At 45.4% G+C, this 26,832-nt stretch overlaps 1 protein-coding gene across 4 annotated transcripts in view; it reads right to left on the bottom strand.

The window, feature by feature from the left end:
- Positions 1-26,832, bottom strand: part of CHCHD6 (coiled-coil-helix-coiled-coil-helix domain containing 6) — a 169,599-nt gene that overhangs the window by 102,054 nt on the left and 40,713 nt on the right. For 3 of the 4 annotated variants that reach the window (XM_073351351.1, XM_073351349.1, XM_073351352.1), the window contains exons 5-6: positions 14,717-14,737; positions 4,819-4,902 (exon numbers count right to left, since the gene is read on the bottom strand). In XM_073351351.1, coding sequence (XP_073207452.1) covers positions 4,819-4,902; positions 14,717-14,737 — 105 coding nt within the window. The remainder of the gene's footprint in view (positions 1-4,818; positions 4,903-14,716; positions 14,738-26,832) is intronic. The other variant, XM_073351350.1, reaches the window with a different exon arrangement.

The raw sequence follows: 26,832 nt of genomic DNA on the forward strand, positions 1-26,832 counted from the left end.
CAAGCATTTTACACAAGCTGAGTGCAGGTTGCCCTTTGGCATAGGCTTCTGGCAAACTCCACACTGCTTAAACCCCTGGGTCTGAGGCATGCCCTGGGCCTGGGAGAGGAATGGGGAAGGAAAACATCCCCCCTGCCCGGTACCCCAAGTCCAGATGTCTAACTAACAATTTTAAAACTATCTTTAACTATTTACAGAAAATATGCTCGAGGATCGCTCGTACGTTCCGACAACTGCCACAGACGGTAAGAAGGAACTGGAGAGGCAGTGGATCATCAGGGCCCTATATGTGGCGCCATGAAGGCGCGACTCCAGGGGGCTCCAGAGCCGACCCAATGGGTGCTGCTAGGGGAAAAACCTTCTGGTGAACGGTGCACGCGGCGCGAGCACACCTAATTGGAATAGATATGAGCAAGCACTCAAAGAAGAACTAGATGTACCCGAGACTTCACCCAATCAGCATAAAGGCCAAAGAAAAAATTCTTCACATTTCTGTAGCTGTACTGCTTCAAAGCACTGGGCAAATACACTAATCCTCACAGCACCCCAAGGGAAGCAATTATCTACCTACGAGTTCTTCTTATTTCACAGATTCAAAAACTGAGGCAGAAAGATGAAATGATGTGCCCACATTCAAAAAGAGAGGAAACTACCATTAGAAATCAGAACTGCCTTGCTTCCAGTCCTGTGCTCAGACAACTAGATATCACTGCCTCTCTGAAGGTTACAAATTAGAGAGATAATTAATATATTTACCCAGTCTAGTCCTTCAAATTAAGGTCTTCAGCGAAGTAACATCTTCAGTGCTGCATCCCATGGAACTACTGAGTTCAGTTCTGGTGACCCTCTGTGATAAATGAAGGGTGGGGGGAAGCTCCCTTTTATGGACACCCAGCCAGTCAGTTAGCTATAAAATTCCTGTTAGTAGCTATGCGCTACTTGCTTTACCTGTAAAGCGTAGGGAGTGGGCACTTGACCAAAAGAGCCAATGGGAAGGTGAGAACTTTTTAAAATTGGGGGAGAAAAAAAAAAAGCTTACCCTTTGTCGGGCTGTGTTGCTCTCCCGGAGAGCAGAGACAGGGCTGAAGCTAGAAACTACTCAGTTGAAACGCCAGATATGCAAGTAGATCAGGAAATGTCTAGGAAGACGCGATTAGGTTTATCTCTTTATGGCTTGTGGACTCCTCTGTGCTAACCCCAGGTGCTTTCGTTTTGCCTGTAACCTTTAAACTGGACCTCAGAAAGCTATCTTGATGCTTAATCCTTGTAATTGTTTTTTGTTTTTTTTTTTAAACCTAGCAAAAAGCCTAAGTTCCAGATGTATTTTCTCTCTTTTGTTTTTAATAAAATGTACCTTTTTTAAGAACAGGATCGGATTTTCGGATTTGGGTGTCCCTAAGAGGTTTGTGCATATGTTGTTTAATTAGCTGGTGGCAACAGCTGATTTCCTTTGTTTTCTTTCTCAGCTCTTCCGGGGGGGGGGAGGGGGGTGCTGAAAAGGCTTGAGGGTACCCCACAGGAAGGAATTCCCAAGTGTGCCTCCCTGGGTTCTCAAAGGGTTTTTTTTCACTTGGGTGGTGGCAGCATCTACCCATCCAAGGTCAGAGAAAAGCTGTAACCTCGAGAGTTTGATACAAGCCTGGAGTGGCCGTATTAATTTTTAGAATCCTTGCAGGCCCCCACCTTCTGTACTCAAAGTGCCAGAGTGGGGAATCAGCCCTGACACCCTATCTTAAAGCACAGCAGGAGAGAGGTTTCAGAGACAGGCAACAAAAATCAGAGGCCTGGAAAAAACTTTCATAGGATGAGAGGTTGAAAAGGTAGAGATTGTTTAGTTTAATGGAGACATACGTAAAAGGGGATTGGACAGAAGTATAAAAAGATAATGAATGGCACAGAGAAGGTAAATTGGGCGCACTCATTAACCCTATTATAGAATACAAGAGCAAGGGGATAGTCAATGACGTTAAAAGGAAACATTTAAAGCAGATAAAACGAAACGTTGCAGAATGCATGGTTAACCTGTGGAATCCACTGCCACAATATATCATTGAGGCCAAGAACTCAGTCGGATTCAAAAAATGAACTACACGTTTATGTGAATAATGGGAATATCCACAGACTCATTCAATGGTATAAATTTTTTTTAAGGGATATAAACCCTCATGCTTCAGGGCATATGTCAACCTCTAACTGACAGCAATCAGGATGACACTTCCCCTGTGGGCAAATTATTCCATAATTATGCACAACATAGGGTAGTAATTTTCTTTCTTTTTTTTTTTTTTTGCGGGGGGGGGGGTAAACTTCTCCTGTTGAAACATCTGAAATTGGCCACTGGACCAGATAAAGCGCTGGTCTGATCCAGATGGCAATTCTGCCATTCCTATGAAATACGCTTCTCCAGTGTGGTGTGATTATCCTGATGTCCTATGAAGTGAATGGTTGGTTACTCAGTGAGAAAACCTCAGATGGAGAACTAGGTCTGTTCCTGAAGCCAGCAAAGAAGTTAAAAACATCCCTCGAAAATAGATAAATACAAAAGTCTAATGCTTTCGCATTCTGTTACCACACGCAAGTGGGGACCAAGCCAAACCCATGCTTCAGATAAGCAAAGTACAGGCAGGGAATTCCTGACAGCTTGTTCTTTCCAAGTATGATTTTGGGTTCTTTAGCTCTATATTGAATCATCACCTCCCCTTCGCCCCCCACGAGCCACCCCCAAACCATCTAGCTTTGGCAATCCAAATGTCCTTCCGTGACATTTTGAAACACTGGAGAAGGAAAACAACAGCTGTTCAGATGCTCCCCCTAACTCATCTCCCACCAAACCTCTTAAAAAAAAAAAAAAGGTTCAATTGGAAGAGTCTAAAAAACAGTGACTACAGAAGCCATCAAGGTCTGTGTGTGTTCAGCAAGTGAAAGTGGAATTATATAAAAGCAATAGCTAATAAAAAAGATTGTTCTGTGCTGAGTTTTCCATCTTTCCAACCATTATAAGAATAAAATTATCCACAGAAAAGATACCTTTTCCAAAACTAATACAATTAAGCTTTATTACACTATTTCAAGTACATCTCTCTCATCTCCCGACCTAGCTCCCACACCTCCAGCTCCAATCTAGACTAACAGTTGGAGATTTTCTTCTCTTTTGTTACCATAAAATGTTCATGTTTAAGGGTCAAAACAATCTACTGTTTTGAGCTAGGAAACAAAGTCTGCCCTTATTACCTACTCACTAAAGAAGGAAAAGCTCTATGCACCAGCAATTCGAATGGGACTAAAGGTCTTCCATCTGATCTCAAATCAAGTGAAACTCCTGTAGCCAAAGCATCAGTCACCTTGTATTTAAAAGGTTAGTCCTATACAGGAGGATTGCAAAGGGAACCACAGAATATAAAAAGGCCTCAAGGGGAGGGCAAGGCTGGACACAACTTCTCTCCAGCCCACAAGTCTGCAAAAAGAACAGACACACAAATACTCCTAGCAGTTTCCACTTTGGGAAACCAAATCTGGAGGGAACAAATACAAGAGACACAGCATGAGGCCAAGAAATTGCAAAATTCCCTTTACATATGAACATATGGATGACTGTGATAGTTAGAGTGATAGCGGGTGGATTGTTTGTGCAGTGGAATCTCAATCTCCATTATCCATAAACTGAATTAAAACCTGAATTTATTGCAGCATTAAGTGGTAGTTTTAGTAGTTTGTTTTTTCAATTAATTATACAGATAAAAGTGTTGCCACAATGTGCAACATGAAACTGCTCCTGGATATATGTTTCACCATTAATGGCATTAAAAAGTACAGTACAGAACAAACATGCACTAGCAAAGGGAGAGAAAAGGAAACTAGATATGCTAATAGGGTCTTCCTATTTTTACAATGTAATTTTCCAGTGAAAATGGGCCACTATCACACTGCACGTTAGTAGTAAAGCAGATGCACAAATTCCACTGTCTCTTTGGGATCCACCTTCTCCCTCATTGCATTTTTCTCAGGCATGCAACATCACTAGAAGTCAGAGCTGTGAAACCTCTCTGTCACAAGGTCTAATTAATTTCCATTGTAGAATATTATTCTTCATGTTTATTACAAAATAAATACTACTACTAACATTATTTCATTTTGTCAGGGAGAGAAAAACACTTCAGTTCATAAGGAACAGTGTGGCTGTTCCGATTTTTATTACGTCAATTTTTAAAAACTCATCATGGTAAACAATTAAACAGAAGCAAATCCCACGTTTAGAGAAGAGATTGAAATCCCTAAATGGATTTTCAAAGGTCATTTCAGGCTTAAAAGATGCCTGACAGTGTCTCTTTAAATCACATTCATTTCAAAGGCTTATCCAGCACAAAACAGACAGTGCATTGCAGCAACACACTTTGATCTGTTGGGATCCTCCGAGAAAAATAATACAACTTTAATTCATATGTATAGCAAGATTTGAGATTATTTTTATTTTTTTGGCCATGGATTTTTAACAAAAGCAATAAAAACAAGGCAACTTTGCTTTCAACTAAACCCTGTGGTGAGAGAGAAAAATAAAAACCTGAATTATTATAAACTAGTTTTTAAAAAATCATCCAATTAAAAACCAATTATCTTTCAAATGTGAGTTGTTTAAAGGTTCTGTTTGTGGAGCTGTTTGATTTAACTGCATAAGGTGGATGTGGGAGATAAATAATGGGGACTGACAGTTCCAGGTTTCAGCACAATGCTTCTTGTTTCTCTTCTCTGCTGATCCACTCGGATCCATGTCTGAGCCCATTAGCATTCAGCCACTGCGAATGAAAGACAACATAGCCTTACCTTCCTCTCAATACGGGCCAACTGCTCCTTACAGAAGGCGTCTCGCCGTTTCAGCTCCGCCTCCTTGCACTGTAGTTCCCGTGCCTAGGAGGAAGAGCAAACAGCCTATCAACAGATCAGAATGGTGAAGAGGAGAGCTAAAGGGACAAGAATAGCAGGACAAGAAGAGGACTGAAAGAAGTCCAGAAACCACACATCAACCAGGACTGGTGGAGAGGGGCTCAAACCAGGTCTCTCCAAATGGAATTCAGTCAGACCTTCACCACATTAAACATACACTTGCTTTAATTTAGGATTGCTCTCAAAGTTCTAAAGAGCTGTCACCATCACACTTCCGTTTTCTACCCGACATGTATTCCTTCTCCCTATTAAAAGAATGGCAATATAAATCATCTAAGATGCATAATCATAGAAGTGACCCATATGACAAATGTAGGACTTTCCCCTGCCTTTTCCAGAGTTCCCATCTAGTCTAGAGCCAAATCTCTCATATAAAAGGACTTCTACCACTTCCCTTAGGTGTCTAGATGCTTTAAAATACAAAACAAAAAGCCACCTTCAAACTCCTACCACTTGGGGTTTAAGAGAAGTCACACAAGAGTCAACTTATTCTTAAGATCTTGAGGGTAACCCTGAATATTCAAACCGTATCCACACACACTTAATTGCCAATGCATTTGCTTTTATACTTACTTAGTGCCTAAATAAGGTGGCAAGTTTCTTTCCATCCCCATTGCCTATTGGCCCCTCCCCCCGCTCACTTAGTATACTTGGCCCCCAACCTTTGTTTTAGGTCTTACCCAACACCCTTTTTTTTAAAATAGGATTTTTTTGCTTCCTTGTAATAAAGCACATGGTTACAGTGTGTTTGACTCTTCAAACAGCAAGTCAGGCATCCTAACACAAGCTTAAAGTCATCAGCCAGAAAAAACAGGACAAGAAAAGTATTATAGGAACATAGCTTCCCCATTCAGAGAACAGTTTTGTACAGTTAGGAGTTCACTGCACTCTCACCCCTATGTTGGAGTGGCATTGAGATAACACGGCATTGATGGAACTGAACTGATATTTCTTATTAACAGCTTAAAATAAAAATCAGCAACATTAAAATTGCAGTGGAGGAGGATGGAACTTGTGCCCCCAAAAGTCTGCATGACCACCTAACTTATCACCAGGCAGTGGACCTTTCAAAGGCAAAATTATTAAACCGTTTCACACGAATGCAAACACTGCTAATACATACACAGATCCCAGCAGCATCATTCTTAACTTTTAATGATGCCCGATGCAATGGTAGAGGATGCTTGTCCGATAGGATTAAGCAGCCTGGACAGGAATGTCCCCTGTGGGCTCAGACCTGTCATTTTACAGCCAGCCGTCATTGTTAATGAGAAAAATTACATCTGAAAGCGAGTTGCTGTGTGTTTCCTTCTATTTGCTATCCTGATGATGGATACACTGTGGTATAATGAGGGGATCTTTTAAGTTAGAGAGGGATGGGGGAACGGAAAAAGATGCTGGTAAAGCAGCAAGGAGGCGGCTTTTTTGTTACATGCATCATCTTTACAGGGATGGTAATGGTCAACTTCTCTGAAGTGGTAACTAGATTTGAACCTTTCTGGTTCCCATGCTTGCTTTCCCTGCCATTTAGGACCAGAGTAAGGCATACACACTATAGGCCTGTGCCTAAAGCCCCAGCTCCAGGAGTCATGTGGTTAAAGAAGAATTTCAGCTTCCATATTAAAAAAAAGTTTCTATTCCTCATGGTTGCAAAGAAAAGCTTAAATGTGACTCAAGCGTAATCAAATCCCTGAGTCTGCAGACGGCCTGGAAAAGACTAGTAACTTTTGTAATTGTTGTTCTTTGAGATGTGCTGCTTATGTCCATTCCATTGTAGTTGTGCGTGCTCACCACATGCACTGGTGCTGGAAGCTTTTCCCTTAGTGGTATCCATAGAGGACTGGCTCTGGCCCCCTCTGGAATGGCATGAGAATGCACTAGTATAAGGGGCCCCGCTGGCTCCCCCCTTCCCTCAGTTCCTTCTTGCTGGAACTCCAACAGAGGGGAAGGAGGGTGGGTCATGGAATAGACATGAGCAACACACCTCCAAGAACAACAGTTACGAAAGATAACCGTCTATTTCTTCTTTTTCGAGTGCTTGCTCATGCCCATTCCATTGTAGGTGACTCCCAAGCAGTACCATCGCAGGCAGGTAGGAGTTCATGGACATGTCGATTGCAACACAGCTCTGCCAAATTCAGCGTCATCTCTGGTTTGCTGTGTGATGGTGTAATGCATTGTGAATGTGGATCCTGAAGAACATGTTGTGGTCCTCCAGATGTCCTGGATAGAGACATGTGCCAGGAAGGCAGCTGAAAATGTCTGAGCCCTAGCTGAGTAAGCCTTCACTTCACAGCCTGCACCAACTCGTAACAACTACGGATGCAGGTGGTGAACCAACTCAACTTTCTCTGAGAGGACACCCAAAGGCCCTTCATCCTGTCTGCTATTGTGATAAAGAGCTGGATCGATCTGCAAAAGAGCTTGGTGCGCTCCAGGCAGAAAGCCAGGGCACACCTGACAGCTAGAGTGCGCAGCCGCCTCTCCTCATTGGTCATGTGAGGCTTTGGACGGAACACTGGGAGGAAGATATCCTAGTGGACATGGAAGTGTGACACCACCTTTGGCAGGAAAGGGCCTTGTCCTTGTAGAATACCGTTTATGGGGGCTCCAAAGACAGGGCTTTAATCTTGGCAACATCTCGCCGAGGTAATAGCTACAAGGAATGCAACCCTAGGGAACAAGAAGCCATACGCTCAAAGAATGGACCTGTGAGCCTGGAGAGTACCAGGTTGAGGTCCCATTGTGGAACCAGGTCCCAGATCGGCAGAAAGAGTCTTTCAAGGCCTTTCAGGAACACTGATCAGCATCTCACGTGAGAATACCAATCTACCCTGGATGTGAGAATGGAAGGCCGATATGGCTGCCTGGTGCACCTTGATCAAAGAGAAGATAAGACCTTGGTGCTTTAAGTGAAGCAGGTAATCCAGGATGGACTGCAGAGACTACTGGGTCCGGGAGACATTTCGCTCCGACACCCAGCAGGAGAAACGCTTCCACTTTGCCAGACAAGTTGCTCTGGTGGAAGGCTTTCTGCTCTCCAAGAGAACCTGCTGTAGCTGACTAAAGCAGGCTTGCTCCTCTGAATTCAGCCACACAGCATCCAAGCTGTAAGGTTCGGGTGCAGGAGTCGACTGTGATCCTGCGAGAGTAGATCCAGGCAGTTGGGAAGTGGCCACAAGGTTGCTATGGCCAAGTCCATGAGCATGCCGAACCAATGCTGGGGCGATCATAATGACCTGTGCCTTGTCCCTCTTGATCTTCAAGAGGACTTTGCTTATGAGCGGAATTGGCGGGAATGTGTACATCAGGTCTCCTGACCAAGACAGGAGAAAAGCATCGGATAGTGAGACTCTGCCAAGGCCTTGGAGAGACCAAAACTGATGACACTTCCTGTTCTATCTGGTGGCGAGCAGGTCCACTCGGGGAGCTCCCCACTTCTGGAAGAGCATTCCGATGACCTCCAAGTGAAGGGACCACTTGTGGTGAGAGAAGAAGGACCTGATGAGACGATCCATCAGCGTGTTCCGGATGCTGTGGAGGTGCAAGGCATCCAGGTGGATTGCATGCTGAATGCAGAAGTCCCACAGACAGAGGGGCCTCCTGGCACAGAGCAAGAGGAGTAATGCCGCACTGATGGAGACCGCTGGAAGGGTCCCAAGGCAGGTTTACCCCTCAAACAGGGCACCTCAGTGGCCAGCGTGGGCAGCACCAGAAGGGACAGAATGTCCTTAGTGGCCTGAATGGCCTCCAGCATAGACAGCACCTCCACATGCCGAGTGCCTCTTCCGCTTCACAGGGTGGCGGGCGGGTCTTGAAGTGGGCTGGACAGCACAGCAGGAGTTGGAACCTGACCACTGTCTGGAGGGGAAGAACTGCCCCGCGTGGGTCTTTGTTCTCCTCCAGCTCTCTCCTTCCCTTTACAGGACATAGGAGAACACCCCCTCCTGGTCTTTCTTTGCTTTTTAGCTGGTATGGGGATGGGGATCGGCACCAGTTGGAGGTCGGTGCCAGCCGCGCACTCTGCACCGAGGCTTCAGTGCTTGGAAGAGAGTCCAGTCTCGTCGGCTCTGAGGCCAGTGCAAGGGCCGACTCCACAAGGAGCGCTTGGAGACGAATGTCCCGCTCCTTTTTCACCACGGCCTGAAGCTCTTGCAAATGTGATACTTGTCGCTCACATGGGTTTACCCTAAACCAGGGTTGGGCAAACTTTTTGGCCCGAGGGCCACATCTGGGTGGGGAAATTGTATTCAGGGCCATGAATGTATTGCTGGGGTAGGGGTGTGCAGTGCAGGAAGAGATTCAGGGGAAGGGGTTGGGGTGCAAGAGGGGGCTCAGGGCAGGAGGCTGGGGTGCAGGAAGGGTGTGGAATGTGGGAGAGGGCTCAAGACAGGGGGTTGAGGTGCAGGAGGGGTTCAGGGTGTAAGTTCCGGCCCAGTGCTGCTTACCTGGAGCAGCTCCGGGGTAGCAGCAGCACACAGCGGGGCTAAGGCAGGCTCCCTGCCTACCCTGGCCCTGTGCCGCTCTAGCACCATGTCCCTGCAGCCCCTGGGGGAAGGGAGGGGGTAGAGGGCTCCGCGCGCTGCCCTCACCTGCGGGTACCTCCCCTGAAGCTCCCATTGGACGTGGTTCCCCATTCCCGGCCAATGGGAGCTGCGGTGCCTGCAGCTGAGAGCAGTGCGTGGAGCCCTTGTCCCTGTGGCCCCTGGAGGAGCAGGGGCAATGGTGCTGGCCACTTCCAGGAGCGGCACGGGGCCAGGGCAGGCAGGGAGCCCGCCTTCACCCTGTGGCGCCATGGGGGTGGCAGTCCCGCTGGCCGGATCCAGCCCGCAGTCCGTAATTTGCCAACCCCTGCCCTAAACACTTCAAACAGCTTCTATGGGGATCACCGACTGGCATAGGATTTTTACAACAGTCACAAGGTTTGAAGCCCGGGGACCAGGGCATGCCCCATCCCTAGGCTGAGTCCCATACGGGACTAACAAACTAAACTATTAACTATACAAACTTTAAACAACTAATTTACTACTAGACACAGAGATAAGAAAACTTGCCCAAGCAAGGAGACATCCCAGCACCATCACTGGCGGTAAGAAAGAACTGGGGGGGTGGGGGGGGTGGAAGGGAGCCAGTTGCACCTCTTATACTGACACAGATGGGGCACTGAGGCACAAAGAGACTAAGTGACCGGTCAATGGTCACACAGGAAGTCTGTGCCAAGCAGGGAATTGAAGCCAGGTCTCCTGAATCCCATGCTAGTCCCCAGTGACCGGACCAATACCTCATTTCCAATGAACTTCTCTGATCATTCTCTCCACTATCACCATTATCCAGCTGAACTACAGACCAGAGGTTCTACTGAAAAAGTTTTACTTGTAATTCAGACATGTTTTCAATGATTTGCTCATTTTAAATAACTCCACTGAAGTGCCTTGAGAAAGTCTATTTAGATACAGATGTGCTTGAAAGTTGCTTTCTGTTTTCCTCTACCCCCAGCTGTTATGACTAGGAACTTCAGTACACTTTATCATAATGTTTGAAGTATGTACGGTACAGTCAGAACATGTGTCAGTTGAAATATTCACTATACCAAACATTACAAAACTGGGTTAGGCAACTAGGGACATTTTGCCTGAATGCAGGATATTTATTAAGAGCTCCTCTTGTCCTGCTGCTTATTCCTCACCTGAAGTCAGAAGCCTGTGATGTCCCAAACAGAGCTGGCTGCTGTGGAGAAGATTATAAATTTCACAGAGGATTGAAACTGCAGGTGGCAAACAAAGCATCAGAAACATTTTTAATGTAAAAAGTTTTTCACTAACAAAGGATGGAGGAAGAAATATGTAACACCACACTGGTTTCTAAATAGGATGCTGCTGATCCATTTTGTGTCCATGTTTAAGAGGTTGAGTTGGGCTTGGGCATGTTGTGTGAGGAGTGACTGCGTTCCAGAGGAGCATTTGAGAGTAGAATACTAACTTCTCAACAACCAAATTCACACTCCCCTTCTCAAATGAGTGATGTATAAGTATATCTAAAGGGAAGTGGAAACCATTTAAGGGACATGGAACGTCTCACTAAAGGGACACGCTAGGCAAGGAGATTGAGGAGGCAGGGCAGAATGGACAACAGAGAGGACAGCACAGTGCAAATGGCCTCTTCCCTCCTATGCAAGGAGGAGGGCATAAGATGCCTGAGAATTGTCTGTAATTGTGTTGGGAACTGAGGGCTTGTCTACATGCAGCATTACTGCATGGTAAGCTAAGGTGTGAATCTACATAGCACTAGCTTGCTGCAGTGCGCTTTGTCATACTCCCATTTCAAAATGGAAACAGGACAAAGCACACTACAGAACTTTTCGTGCACTAGTTAGTGCGTGGCAAGCCAGGCTGTGACTGCACATTAGCTTGTTGTGCACTAACTAACTAACTGTGTAGATAAGCCCTCAGTGCTCTGTACTCTTGAGGTGGAATAGTGAAGGTCCAGTGCCCGTGCACTACCTCATCTCTGTTCAACAGAGCAGCTGTTGCACCAGGGTTAGCGTCTTCAAATTCCAAGACTCAACTCTTTTAACCATACATCAAACAGATGTTGGTGAAGTTTATTCTGTGAGAGGGAGAGAGTGTAGAAGATCCTTCTGAGGTTCCTCCTAATTTCTCTCTTTACATCTTCCTCCCACCCTATACACCAAGAGGCTCTGGGTAGAAACAATCTTCTTTTCAGCCAAGGAAGTCTGGATTTATCTCCCCAAAAAACACTGCTCTTGGATCAGCCATAAGGAGCTGTTGCAAAGCAACACATTGCCCTCCTTCCATGCGCCTCTCACTTCACCATGTAAGATGTTATGAATAATTACGAAGGCACCTGTGTTGGTTACTAAACTGGTTGGTTATTAATCATTGAGGAGTTGAGTGCACTGCTCCCACAGGCACAAAGAGCAAGAAACAAGCTCGGTACCCAAACTGAGAACTCCAGTGCTATGCCTGCGTCATATGGCAACATAGTACTGGAGTTTTGAGGTCTTTGGAATCAGTCTTCCCATGCAGGGCTCATGGCAGGTATCATCCCAACTGTGTTAATGTATATTTTATGCCCTTTAATCAAAATACAGTTCTCAGTTTTACATTTTATTTACTTCTTTTCACTTGTGCAAAGGTCAGGCTTCCAGTACACATCTGTGAGACATGTACATGCAAACCAGAGAGAAAATTTACAAGTAAAAGGAAGTTTGTTGGCAGGGCCAGATTAAGATAGGTTAAACAGGATTCAAGAATGAGGCACAGCAATAGTGCAGAGCTCACAATTGTCACCAGGCTGCCTCACTTAAACAAGACTATCCAGGACCCCAAAATGTGGAAAAGACAAAAATCTATTTTAGGGAAACTGGTTGTCTCTATGCGAAGGGAGGTTTGACATAGGAGAAAAGGTCCGTAGCAAGGCCCATGGGAGTTCTTCCCAGAGGCAATTCACAGAATCTGGTAACTGATACTTCTGAAATTCATTTATCCATGAACAACACTCAACTGGGCACATATGGTCTACGAACTTTTACTCCTGGGGGAATTCTGCATCACTGCACATGCACAGAATGATGTCCCCTGCAGATTTCTTTGCTTCCCTGCAGAAAAATGACTTTCTGACAGGGAAGCAAAGGGAAGCCACAAGAGCAGTCATGCAACCCTCCCCAGCAGTATGTTTCAGGTGCCCAGGGCAGCCGGCAGAGAGGTAAATCACTGTGGGGCAGGACTGGGGAAGACCCGGCTGGTGGCTCCTACCCTGAGCCAAGCTCAGCTGCTAGCCCCAGCTGGGCTGGGGAGGACGGGACTTCCTCTTCCCCTGCACGGCATCTGGGACAGTGTCAGACCCACTCCCAAATTTCTCCTCCAGCTGCAGAAGACTCTGCAAACTTCCCCTCACCCATGTGCTTTCTGCACACATCACTCCTCAGTTACAGGGGGAGAAATCACTGTACAGGGAGCTGCTCCCCCATCCACCCAGACGCCCTCAAACAACCCAGACCCTCACGCTGAGCCTCATCCTTCCCCCTGGAACCAAAATCCCCACCCTACTGAGCCCCACCCCCACTGAGCCCCACTCCCCAGCATCTGGACCCCTCGCCCTCTGCTGAGCCCCAACCATCGCCCAGACTCCCTCGCCCCCTGCTGAGCCCCAACCATCTTCACCTGGATCCCCTGCAGACTCCCATTACCATTGCACCAAGAACCCCCCAACAAACCCCTGTGCATCCAGATCCCTCCCGCACCCAGATGTCCAACTGAGCCGCCCACACCCAGACTGCCCCACACAGAACCCTCTCAACCCACACCTGCATCCCCCCATACTTGGATCCTGCCTTACTGAGCCTGCCTGCCTGCACCTGGCACAGAGGAGCAGGGCCTTAGGGTGTTTCTGGGGCAGACCTGGTCCTTGCACTGTGTCAGGGTTGGGTGCAGCCTCACCGCTGAGTCCGTGTCCCGGATGGGCAAGGGGGTGATCTCCCACCTCTGTGCAGCCAGTGCTCCCCAATCCCAATACCTCCACATTTATTTGACAAATAAAATTTGCAGAGTTTTGCAGAATTTTAAAATATTGTGCATAGAATTTTTACTTTTGTGGCACAGAATGCCCTCAGGAGTAACAAACTCCAACAGTGTTTTACAGGGTCAGAGGCATGGGACACAGCACCTCCTTACACCCCACCCCACTAGAAAAAAAAAACTAACCTCTCTTACAAATGCCTTTTTTCTATTTTAAATTATTTTAATGGGGGGAGGGGGGGGAAATCCGCTTCCCCAAATGAATCCAGTAGCATAGATAAGAGGTCTCATCTGGGTCACCTCAGTCTAAAAATTGCAAACACTTGTTGCTTGTGCCTGCCCATGTGTCTTCTTCAGTCACTGGAGCAGACACAATATTGAAGAGAACCCTGTTCAGGACCCCAGGACTGGAATAACTGGTGTGCTACTGGTCAAGATTGAAGTGCACCAGCAAAGTAGTGTGTTCTAGAACTGGAATAGCTGGAGTGCTGCTGGTCAAGACTAATGGGCAATAGCTGAGCTGAAAGGTGGAAGGCAAGACTGAAATAGTAAGGGATGCTGTAAATCAAGACTGAGATCTGTGTATGGAGGGGCATTCAAGATTGAAATAACAAAGGGTTATTTAAATCAGGATTAAGTTACATAGGGAGAAATCTAGCCAATCAACAGTGGTTGGTACAGTTCTCAATGTCTAGGTTAGGCAGCTCAGCCCTGCAAAATCACCCTGGAGTTCTTTGTCCCCGAAGTATATTACAGGTAGAGCCCTGTGCAGATACAAAATTTATATCAGCATCCAATCCTCAAAAGTGGTCTGCGGATATAAAGCGGATATCCGTGGATTTGCAGGGCTCCAATTACAGGTTCTCTAGACTCCAGCCCTATCATCACTTCCACTGAAATCAAAGGAAGTTTTTAACCACCAACTAGTGGGTTCAGACTTAGGCCCTAATGAGCAACACTGGAGAAACCTTCATTTCCTCCCTGCCTCTGCTACCCACTTAGCCCCACATACACCTACTCATCACCCTATCAAGTTTGGTCTCAGCAGCTGTAAGCTACACAAAAGGAACGAGTGAAAATCTTTATGGAGGAAATAATATGCAATTTTCTAGCTGAACACCTTTTAAAATGTAATGACAAAATAAAATCCTGCATCTGTGCTCGGCAATAACAATCTGTAAGCATGCGGTAACAATATGACAACTTGAAATAAGCAAGATGCAGACAAAAAGAGAGCTTACCCAGGCATCCAAATCCGCAGGCTTGGGGTGAAAAAAAAAAAAGGAGAGAGAAAGAGAGAAGGGGTAGGAAAGAGGGGGGGAAAAAAGATATCAGTAATTTATGGAGGCTGCCTACTGCTGCACAATACAGCTCTTAATACGATGAGTTCAGAAAAGTTCTTCAAGCCTTTTAACAGTGCACCTATGTCCCCTGTTAGCGACTGTGCTGTAAATAGAAGCTGTTAAATGGGCTTAGGCTTGGTAGTTAAAGAAAAATAAAACAACCCAACCCCCACTCACCCACCACGCGCACACTCTCTCCCTCTGCAATGAATGCTGCACAGTGCTCCCTATTGAGCAGATGATAGGCAAAGACAGATGTGATGCAGACAGAGTCATACAAGGCACTGCACAACATTAGAGATACTGATATCAGTAGCACCACACAGCAAGGGGTGTGGTATTGTCAGGTGCACTGTGAGGGACAAGGCCAAAAGCCCCGCAGCTTCCAAGCTCCCCAAGAGGAGCAGGTACAGTGTCTCCTGCACAAGAGCAGTTTTATATACTCAAGGTGACCTAGCTAGCAAGTCATCTTCACTCATGTAGTTACACTGGATACCTTACAGTTGACAGCTCAGCCAATGAAAATTTGATCAGTCAGTGACCAGATTTTCAGCCATGCCCTCTTTCATAGGCAGACCAATATTCCTACAGTATATAGTCTGAACCTCTCTGCCAAATCCAAGCTGTCTTGTTTTGCTCCCTCATCTTCTGCTTGCAAGGTCATTGTTTAGGGAATCCACAGTGAAGATGCACAGATTACAAGGATTTCAGTATCTCCTGTCTCTCACTTTTTATTATTATTTTTGACTTAAGCAATAACCCGGCAGCAGCAAAGCAAGTACAAGATGATAAACATCTCTAATGCCCATAAACAGCCTGGTTTCAGACTGAGATGTTTACAAGGCAGCCAGAGTGCTTATTCGTTGTCAAGGACTGCTACATCTCCTCTGCTTCTTGGGGTTACACTTGCTCGGCAGAACATTCTGTAAGTGGTTACTTTGGAAGGGCTCACCTTTTTTATCACAATTATTTATTGGAGGGGGCTTGGCGAAGTAGGAGGGATGTTCTTGTTGGTCGTAGTTCAGTGCCAGAGACAGCAGACAGCACAGAGCAATTGGTTTATGGAAGCTGCTGTTGTTTTAATGGCAGAGAGCAGCCACCTGAAGTTGTGGAGGGATGAAGTGTGATTAGCTATGCAACCGGTCTGTCCTGATCCTCTGCAACAGCAGAGAGGGGTGGAACTGAACGTCTACAGCTCACCTGGGTAAAGCCAATTTCCTCCTTTCTGCAGATGCACCACAACCAGAAAAAAGTCTTCAGTCCATCAAGCCAACACGTCAAGCATTCACTAACAATCGACAACTGATCATGACAGTAGCCTGGTTTCAACAATATTTTTCTTCCTACCTGTATTTGCAGTTTAGACAGGATGTGCTGGTTTTGTTTATTTTAACCTCTCCATTGCTGTACTGAACTCTGCCCTCAGTAGATGGGTGGGAGGGAATGGGTGCAGGTCGTAATGCATATTATTTCAGAAGATGTGCCACATACAGGTAGCTTTCTGCTGGTTTATGTCAGTCATCAATAGGACACTTACTTAAGTCATTAACTGTCATGCTCCTAGGGGAAAAACATTTGCATCAAAAATCCATAAATGTTGGCACTGACTCACTCTCTTTTGGGCAGCCTCAGCAGAGGCGCAGAATATTAAGAATGAACTTGCCCCATCACATTTGACGGGGCCTCTCCATGTCAGGTTTGAGATGCAATGGTGTATATGTGTGGGGGTAATTCTGCAAGGGAAGTTTGTATTACTGCCATGCTATGCCTGTTCTGTGGATACAAGGCTTCATTCTCAAAGGCTTTAAATTTGGCACCGTTCACAAAGAATAAAATTCACTTTAAGAGAGTCATTAAACTGAAACAGAAAAGTTTATCAAACAGTCCAAAATGTAACTAGACCAGCTCCTGTACTGGAAAAGTCAATCACATCCTGAGTAAGGGCCCAGCTAAGAGGAAAATAAGGAAAGAGAGATTCAAAAGAAAGCCACCTCCGGGGTCTACTTGGTTAAAACCTGCCATTTGGCAGGCTTGTGCCAACAGGTTTTGATGGACCTGCATTAATTAACGTTGGCTGACAGCAATGTACCCAGAGTGCCTAAACACTTGTTTCAGAGTTTAAGTTGCCTGGCTAAGAGAAACATCATCTTGTATATCTTGTTTCCCAGCCGTGTAGACTCAGCTTTGAGTTGCCAACTAAAAGCTTCTGTATTTTATGCTCTCTGCACCAATACTTAAGCCACATTTTCAAGCCTTTGGTCAACTCTGCAGCATCCCTGTGCTGAGACAAAGAGTACAAGGTTAGATTCACTTCCCTCACAACCCGCTATGGAGGAATTACAGTAAACCATACCATTGGTAGATTTATTACTTAGGAGCCCAAAAGAAACAAAGATTCTTCCTTTGACTGTACCAGGTGCGTAAGGTTACTTCTGAAGCAGACACAGATGTCAGCCCAGTAAACCTTCATTCTGGACATCCACATAGAAAAGGACCGATGCCTAAACTGCCCTGCAGTGTCTACCTGGAGTGGACTGTGGCTATGTCCAGGAACTATGCAAGTTATAAGTGTGTGTCGGGAAAGTTAACATTCAAGTAGAGACTTCGCACCAGGCAAGGGGTAGAGTCCCAAGTATCTATTAAGCGGTTCTCGGTCCAGTACACAATGAAATCATCAACACATGATGTCCCTTTAAAATGAGTCATCACAACCTCGTGGTGCATATCTGTCCATTTGTATGGATCTCTGACATTTCATTCCTGTGCATGATACCACACATTTCAGCACCTAGCCAGATCATTTCTGCCATCTACCTTGCAATGTACTACAATAAGGTGGACACTCAAGGAATGGGCTTTGGGGCAGGATGATACCTGTGAGCAGCACCAACAATTGCCTCGGAGTTATTCCAGCAGCTGCTATGTTGAGATAGGTCATATGCCCATCCTGCAGAGTGCCCAAAGGCTCAGCAGGAATCTGGACCATTGGCTAGATGTCTCCTTCATTAAAAGTCAGCGTGCCTGGAAACTGGCACAATGGTTTATGGGACACTGCCAGCTTCAGGATGGTGGAGCGTGACAGGAATGGGATTGAGACAGAACCTACAAGAGACTTGAGCAAATCTGACACAGCAGATGCTCGGATACAGGGAAGGGCATAAGTTCACAGTGACCTAAGCAGCTGCTGGCAACTCCTTTAGGTGTAACACAGCAGAGTTTGAGGAGCTCTGCATCAGACACACTGGCATCCGGATGCCAGACTTCATCATTTGAATGGGCAAACAGTGAGGTTTCTTCAAGGAGAAAATCTGGAAACTAAAATGTTTCCATGGTGATAAGTATTAGAGAACTTTGAGGCTGAGACTAGACCCTCATTATCCATGTATCCCTCTGTCTCACACTTCCAGCCCCCTCCCCTACTTAAACACGTCCACTTTATTGGGAGACAGAAGCCAACGTCAGTGTTAAAGTGTAACAAGGCAGAGATATAGCCAGCCAACCGAGGGAGGGGAAAGAGTCTCTCAACTGAGCTGCAATCAATTTCAAGGAAAGGTTGTGCTGAAACAGCCAAAGCCTAATGTATACCAAACATATACGATTTTATAAACATAGAAGATGGAAAGTAGCGGTAAAGGCCTCAGTCCCTTTATGATTCAGGGACAACAGCACCTCTTATGCTTATGGAGTTGCTACAAACAGGTTTGTAATCTCCATAGCTGATTGGTCTTTTATTTTAAATTAAAACTATCTATTTTACAAATTTCAAAGTAAAACCAGATGCTTTCATTGTTTACTTTAATACTTACCTCCACCCCATATTCATTTTCAGGCTGCCATGCAGCCAAGAGTACATCCGGTTCTTTCACTGCTACACTTAACCACCCCATATACTACCACCACTATACACACACAGCTCATAACACAGTGTGCCGCAAGACAAGCCATTCAATGTCTACAGGAAGTCTGTGGCGAGCGGAGGCTTTCCAGACATATGCTCAAGATAGTCAGGCTATGGCTACACTACAAGGCTTTTAGCGACACAGCTGTGCCGCTACAGCCATGCTGCTGAAAGGCGCACAGCGTAGCCACTGTGTGTCAGCGGGAGAGAGCTCTCCTGCCGACAAAGCGCTGCTCCCACCGGCGCTTTTCATCTGTAAAACTTCTGTCGTTCAGGGGGTGCATGTTTTTAACACTCCTGAACGACAAAAGTTTTGCCAACGAAGTGCTAATGTAGACAAAGCCTCAGTGTCTGATAACAGGTGAAGTAGCAAGTAGTCCAGGTGTGGGCAAACTACAGCCCACGGGCCGGATCTGGCCCATCGGCCGTTTTAATCCGGCCCTCGAGCTCCCACTGGGGAGCGGGGTCTGGGGCTTGCCCCGTTCCGGCACTCCAGCCAAGAAGCAGAGTCGGGGACCACTCCATGAGGCTCCTAGAAGCAGCGGCATGTCCCCCCTCTGGCTCCTATGTGGAGGGCAGCCAGGGGGCTCCACTCTGCATGCTGCCCCCACCCCAAGCGCCGCCCCCGCAGCTCCCATTGGCCAGGAACCATGGCCAATAGGAGCTGTGGGGGCGGTGCCTGGGGATGGAGCAGCATACAGAGCCACCTGGCTGCGCCTCTGCGTAGGAGCCAGAGAAGGGACATGCCACTGCTTCTGGGAGCTGCTTGAGGTAAGCACCGCCCAAAGCCTGCACCTCTGAGCCTCCCCCCCCCACCCCAACCCCCTGCCCCAGCCCTGATCCCCCTCCCGCCCTCCAAACTCCCCGATCCCAGCCCGGAGCACCCTACTAGGTTCTAGAGTCCCCAAGCCCCCCCCCTCAACTTACAGAAGAGGAAAATGGCTTTCAAAGGGCATCATGAGGTTCCACAGCGATTGTGTCTCACTTATTCCAGACCACATTTATTCCATCTACAAGTTAATAGATCCCCCTCCCCATTAACAACCTGCATCATGAACCCACCCAAAGCTTATCCTGGGTTATCTCTGGATCACTCAGGACCACTGGTAAAGGATACAGTTTACCCACCTATACCACCACTTTTAACCCTGGGGACAGAGGATTGATAGTAGCAGTAGTGGTCACATGTGCCTGTCCCCCACATGTTTAGACGGGGGTGGGGGGGGACGACCACACCCAATGCTGGTTTCTCTCACCCCACTCAGAAGACAGAGATACCAAGTTTTTGAGTTAAAACACATCAGATGGAATATTTTATCTACCATTGCTAATGCTCTATGAAAATTAAGATTAATTTTGAGTAATCCACCTGCATCCCTCAGGGCAGCAAAAAGCAATCAATCCATGGGGTCAGGAAAGAATCTCTCCACTCCACCCCACACATAAAGCATTATGCAATTGCATTACAGGCAGCAGATTTCACCTGCCTCTGAAGCATCAGCTATTGGCAACTGCCAGCAACAGGATACTTTACTCGATGGTCCAGTGGCCTAATCCAGTACAACAAATCCTTTGTTCCTGCCAAACTTGCTACCACAAGATTAAAAATCTAATTTCTGTTCATTTAAGAAGCTTCTCTCAAACACTCTTTGGTCTGAAGGAAATACAGTCAGCTTTGGAGCTGCTTTTTAATACAGAGTAAGGTGGTTTTATTAGCTATGATGCTTGGATAAGGAAATCCTACAAAATCTTCAGATATCATGGTCCTGAATCTCTCTCTCTTTCTCACTCAGTCTCCAATCTCTATCCAAACTCACTTTGCAGGTGGAGACCTGGCAGTCCAGTTTCACACATCACTGCTCAGATTTCTACAAGCCCAGAAAGTCCTGTATATTTTCCAGTGTTCTCTACTCCTTCAGCCCCAGACATATACAAAAATACACTTACCCAGAAATACCCAATCAATATCTTTCAGGGTCTGGAATCCAGCCTAATAGGACACTGGAATGCATATGTAAAAAGCCACAAGAAAATCATCCAAGGGAGAAAAGGTTTGGTATAAATTGATTACCTTCTAAATCCATGGGGAAAGGAACAAAATAGATACATGGAGACATATAGGAGATGCCACCCACTTTAATTCCACTCCTAGAAAACAAGGATCTCCATCATAATGTGGCATTTTAGTGCGGTTGATTATAGTTTGGAAATTGGAGCTGGAAAAAGCTTTAAATTAGATATATTAATAAGGATTGCCAGGGGCACATGAAGGGATTATAGATTCAGAAATGTAAGCCTGGGAAGGACCTTGAGAAGTCACCAAGTCCATTCCCCTGCACGGAGGCAGGATCAAGTAACATAAGCCATCCATGACTGGTGTTTATCCAATCTGTTCTTAAAAATCTTCAATGATGGAGATTCTACAACCTCCCTTGGAAGCTTATTCCAGTGCCTAACTACCCATATAGTTGGAAAGTTTTTCCTAGTATCTAACCTAATTCTCCCTTGCTGCAGATTAAGCCCATTACTTCTTGTCCTACCTTCAGCGGACATGGAGAACTGATCACAGTCTTCTTTATAACAGCACTTGATATATTTGAAGACTGTATCAGATTCCCCCCTCAGTCTTCTTTTCTCAAGTTTAAACATGTCCAGGTTTTTACCACCTTTCCTCATAGGTCAGGTTTTCATTTTTGTAGTTGTGCACTTGATTTTGCCTTCCTAAATGAAATACTTTGCTCTTGTCTTCATTGAATTTCATCCTGTTGAATTTAGACCAGTCATCCAGAATTCTAATCCTGTCCTCCAAAGTACTTGAAACCCCTCAGTGCTGGTCATTGTCAACAAATTTTAAAAGCATACTCTCCACTCCATTATCCAAGTCATTAATGAAAATATTGACTAGTACCGAACCCAGGACTGAGCCCTGTGGGACCTCACTAGATACCCATGGCAGTCTTACAGCAAACCATCGATGACTACTCTAAGTATGGTCTTCTAACCAGTTGTGCACCCACCTTCTAGTAAATTCATCTAGACCAGGCAGGGGTGGGGTCAACCTGGGGCTCCGGAGCCACATGTGGCTCTTCAGAAGTTAATACGCAGCTCCTTGTATAAGCAGAGACTCCAGGGCTGGCGCTACAGGCACCAACTTTCCAATGTGCCGGGGGGTGCTCACTGCTCAACCCCTGGCTCTGCCACAGGCCCTGCCCCCACTCCACCCCTTCCTGCTCCCTCCCCTGAGTCTGCCATGCCCCCGCTGCTCCTCCCCACCCCCCCCAAGAGACTCCTGCATGCCACGAAACAGATGGTCGGGAGGTGCAGGGAGGGAGGAGGAGACACTGATCAGCCGGACAGCGGGTGGGTGGGAGGCACTGGGAGAGGGGGTGGGGAGATATGGGGGGTTGCTCACGTATTACTGTGGCTCTTTGGCAACGAACATTGGTAAATTCTGGCTCCTCCTCAGGCTCAGGTTGGCCACCCCTGATCGAGACCATATTTCCCTAGTTTGCTCATGAGAATGAGCCCGTGTGGAACTACCTCAAAAGCCTTACTACAATCAAGATGGGCAACACTTTGTAATTGACAGTAATTGACACTTACTGCTTCCCCCCATCCACTAGGCCAGTAACCCTACCAAGGTAGGAAATTAGGTTGGTTTGGCAACATTTGTTCTTGACAAATCCATGGCTATTGCTTATAATCCTATTATTCTCTAGGTGTTTACAAATTAATTGTTTTATCATTATACTGAGTACAGTATCTTTCTAGGTATCAAAATTAGTCTGACTAGTCCATAGTTTCCAGAGTCCTCTTTGTTTCCCTTTTTAAAGATAGGTACTATGTTTGCTCTTCTCCAGCCCTCTGGAGTACATTATGGAATGGACTGCCTGCATTGCAACATCCCTCACCTCCATGATCACAAAATAAAGACAAGCAGGCAGTGATTAAGTTTCCTCATCTACTATTCTGTTTATGCATGCACCTCATGCCTGGCCTGCTATACCCCCCGTCATATCACTCTTGAAGCACCTCCGATAAAAAGGCTGCCAATTAAGTTGTGTCCGCTAGGGACTCAGTCTTGCTTCTGGAGACCTTGCTTCCAACTGTGCATTTTGGGCAGCGTGCACACTGGATCTTGGCTAAGTGCACTATCCAGATTTTACAAGGCTCTGATCAGCGAGAATGCTGGAAGGTAACATTTTTAATGGTGGCTAAGCACATCATAATGAAGCCATTTGCAACCCAGCAAGTGCGTAGATACAGCAAAGAGGAGAACTGCCGGCTATTGTAGAACTATATACTTTTATTCTTGCATTGCAATCTCCAGTGCATGGCTGTATCCAGAGAAATTTGCAATGTGTGTCAATGCCAGCAAAATTTTGGTTTCCATTTGATAGCACAATTTGCAAACAGAAGTTTTCCATGTTGTGCAAGTACTTAACGTGCGTAATAGCTACCTGAATTCGATGCCAATTTACATTTACTGGGCAATGCACAATTTCTCTTGCACACACTAGGAAATATCGGGGTGTAGAGGAAGGGTCTGCAACTTGAAAAGACCACAGAGTTTAACTCCCTTGTGCGAGGATGCAGTAGCAAGTATTAACCTCTCACCAAGGAGCACAAGCAGGAAGTAAATGCTGCAGTGAGGTTTCTGGTTGGTTTAGTAGTAGGAAATTGTTAGGGAACACTAATATAAGTTAGCTTTAAAACAAAAAGATTTAGTTTGGCTCCCAAATCCAAATGGTGAGCTTATGAAATTTAAATATGCTATCATATACTAAACCTTCTGTCATGTGCTAAGGAATCATGGAAATATTCACTCCTAAAGGATCACAATCTCTGTTAAATTAACACTGCTCAACATTGAGTTTTAAAAAGCTATAAAATGTAGCGGCTAGAAGACCTGGTAGAGCTAAGAGTCTCGATTCCATTGGTTTCAGTTTGCAGGAATCAATCCAGCTCTGAATACGATGTAAACTTCAAACCAAAACCCATCTTTTATTGTACTAGGTGCTATTTATACACACACCTACACACAATTTGCTCTCTAATTACAGCTGCGGCACACGCAATCATTTTCTTGCTTTGAGCCGCTTTTGTACCTACAGCTCCTAATAAAGAGAGTCAATAAAAGCCATTCCAAGAACCTGTTGATTGATTTATTGATTAAATTATGGATTAAACAAGTTTACCAGTGCAATAGATTAGAAATAGCCAGAGTGGAAAGTGGTTTTGCATATACTCATTTGGAGGCTAAAGCCTGAAGGAAGACCTGCAAGATGGGCACAAGTTTGTTTAGTAGTAGGACCCAGGCTATCAATTAAGGGTTGGAGCTGAAACATTTACTTATGTCCCCTTTTACCGACTTGGTTACTCAAGTCCATTCACAAAAGAACAGAAAGCTAAGGCTTTGGCCAGTTCTGCTCAGTGCAGTAGGGGTTAATGCAGTCAGTGGAAATAGTTGAGAGCTAGCTCAGCTACATGTTAGTTGAAAACAAATGAGAAAGAATAAAAGGGGGGAAAAAAAAGAAGCGGCAGGAGCACAGCCAACGCTATATAAAAGAGTTTGGGACAGGAAGTAAAGAAGAATCATCCAAGCAGAACTTCAGAGAGGGGAATTTAGGGAAACAGTGTCCATTTCCCCAATTGAGATATGCCCAGAGCAGTGTGGCGAACAATTTCTATGCTGGAGAAAAGGGCCACAGAAGCTTTCAGTGAGCACAAACTATCAGGACCTGGGTTATACCTCACACTTTCTTCTCCAGCAGCACAAAGCCTGCCAACCTCATGATGGCAGCACTGGGTCATTTGTTTATTTCAACTTGTTGAAGTGCATCCATCCAACACTGATCTAGGGTTACCAGATAGCAACTGTGAAAAATCGGGACGGGGGTGGGGGGTAATAGACGCCTATATAAGAAAAAAGTCCCAAAAAAACGGGACTGTCCCTTTAAAAAAAGGACATCTGGTCACCCTAACACTGACCATACTTACAAACTTCATTAATAAAAAACTACATAACAAATAGGGCCCAATTCTCTTACCATCCGCTCAGACCCACTACCCTTACGCCAAACCCAACCTCCAAGGGAAAAAAACCAAAACAATCAAAAAAAAAAAGCCAGAGAGAACAGATACATCTTGCACAGAGATCTGAAGATCAACAAATTAAAGCTCCAGTAAATCAACAAAGAAAGCAAATTCTATAGGTGGGTAACCCTCACTTCCCTGAAAGCGCTCTTCCTGTAGCCCCCTCTCAAATAAACTAGGGGGATATAATTCCCGAGCAAATAAGAACTTAGTGCAGAAAGTTTCATGTCAATATGGAGCCATCACTTTTCAGGCTGCCATGCAGCCAAGAGTACATCAATTTCTTTCACTGCTACACTTAAACATTCATTATGAAAGAAAGGAGCCTTTGCTCAGGTATAAGACTATTGTATGGATCACAATTTCACAAGCCTAATTTTAGTTATCTTCACTGTAACATTTGCATAGCGAGGGCACATGAAAAGGATTAGGCAGCTCAGCCAGGGACATTAGTGACTGCAAATTACCACCATCTGGGCAGCCTGAGTGCAACCAACTAGACTACACCAGAGGACCTGTTCCAGTTCCTTCCAGACAAGTGCCCACATCACCACCACGGTCACTGCAATGGTTACTATAACTAGTGATGCTTACACACAATGCTGAACACAACTTGTCCTTCCATACACTGACCAGCCAGCTGTAATGAGCATTGCATTGCCAAACTCAGTTGTTAAAGTGATTTTAACTAGGATTCAGATTCATTGTGAAGACAAGCCCAAGGAGGCCAAGGATTGAACAACATTCTCCCAGATAGAAGTGGTCTCCTATGAGGCAGGGTTGAGGAACATTGGCAAGGGTGGGAGCAAAGGGAAAAGCTTCTGCCACTATCATCTATCTGCGTAAGTGTTTATACTATACATCACCATGGTATCAAAGAGTCTGGACTGCACTGGGGATAAAAACAGGAGAATTCAACGTCCAGGGCTGTCAATGATGCTTTTTCACTAGCACAAAATTAACAGAAAAAAAATACTCAGCTATGTAGACAATAAAGAAGCTTCATGAAAGATTTTTTCCCAAGACCAAATTCACAAGCTGCTAATTAGTAAGGACCCTGGCTTCTCCATACAAACCCTGAGCCTCTTTTGAAGAAAATGCCAGACTTATTAAAACCACCTCTAAAATAAAAGAAAAGGAGTACTTGTGGCACCTTAGAGACTAACAAATTTATTTGAGTATAAGCTTTCGTGAGCATCCGATGAAGTGAGCTGTAGCTCACGAAAGCTTATACTCAAATAAATTTGTTAGTCTCTAAGGTGCCACGAGTACTCCTTTTCTTTTTGCGAATACAGACTAACACGGCTGCTATTCTGAAACCTTTAAAATAAAAGGCTCCCTCCTCTCTCTTAATATACATGATCAAACGCAAAATTCACTCAGAGAATCAACCCTCCCACATTCCATTTTCCATTTTGTTCTAGAGTATCTACCCCACAAAGACCCTAAAATCCTAGTCTTAAGAGATCAAGCTTTCCTTTGGATTAGTATCCCCTTCACGTCCTGAGTTGTGGTCATATAAACCCTTTGCACCTTTTCACTCTATTGAATCAATCTCCCCAGGCAACTTCTGGGGTGGCACTAAGCTCTCCCCACTCCCTCTGGCTCTTCTTCCCTCACTAATTCTGTGCTCAGAACTGTAAAGCACAAAATTAGACATTTCAAATTAAGCAAAAAGAAAGAGAGAGAATGAGAAAAACTTATTAAATCAACATTAGCATCAACAGCGCATCTTTAAGAGAGAAACTCATTTGCAAAATATTGTAAAACCCCTTATGTTGACAGAAATGAGACAGGCAGCAGCTTAAACTTTCCTCCTCCTTGCTCCATCCCCCTCTCCATACTGGTCACAATGCCTGAGCAATGATAGCAAGGTCCAAGACCACAACTCGAAAGATTGCAGAGCCTGTCTTGAACTTACAAGCTCTGGAATTGCTAGACAGCGAGTACATTGCTCAGCTGCATCTGGTACAACATGACACCTTGGCCTTTTGGAAAAGTGTTTTGTTGTTTTTTTTCC

The sequence above is a fragment of the Lepidochelys kempii genome, chromosome 7, assembly GCF_965140285.1.
Source record: "Lepidochelys kempii isolate rLepKem1 chromosome 7, rLepKem1.hap1, whole genome shotgun sequence".
Classification (NCBI taxonomy): Eukaryota; Metazoa; Chordata; order Testudines; family Cheloniidae; genus Lepidochelys; species Lepidochelys kempii.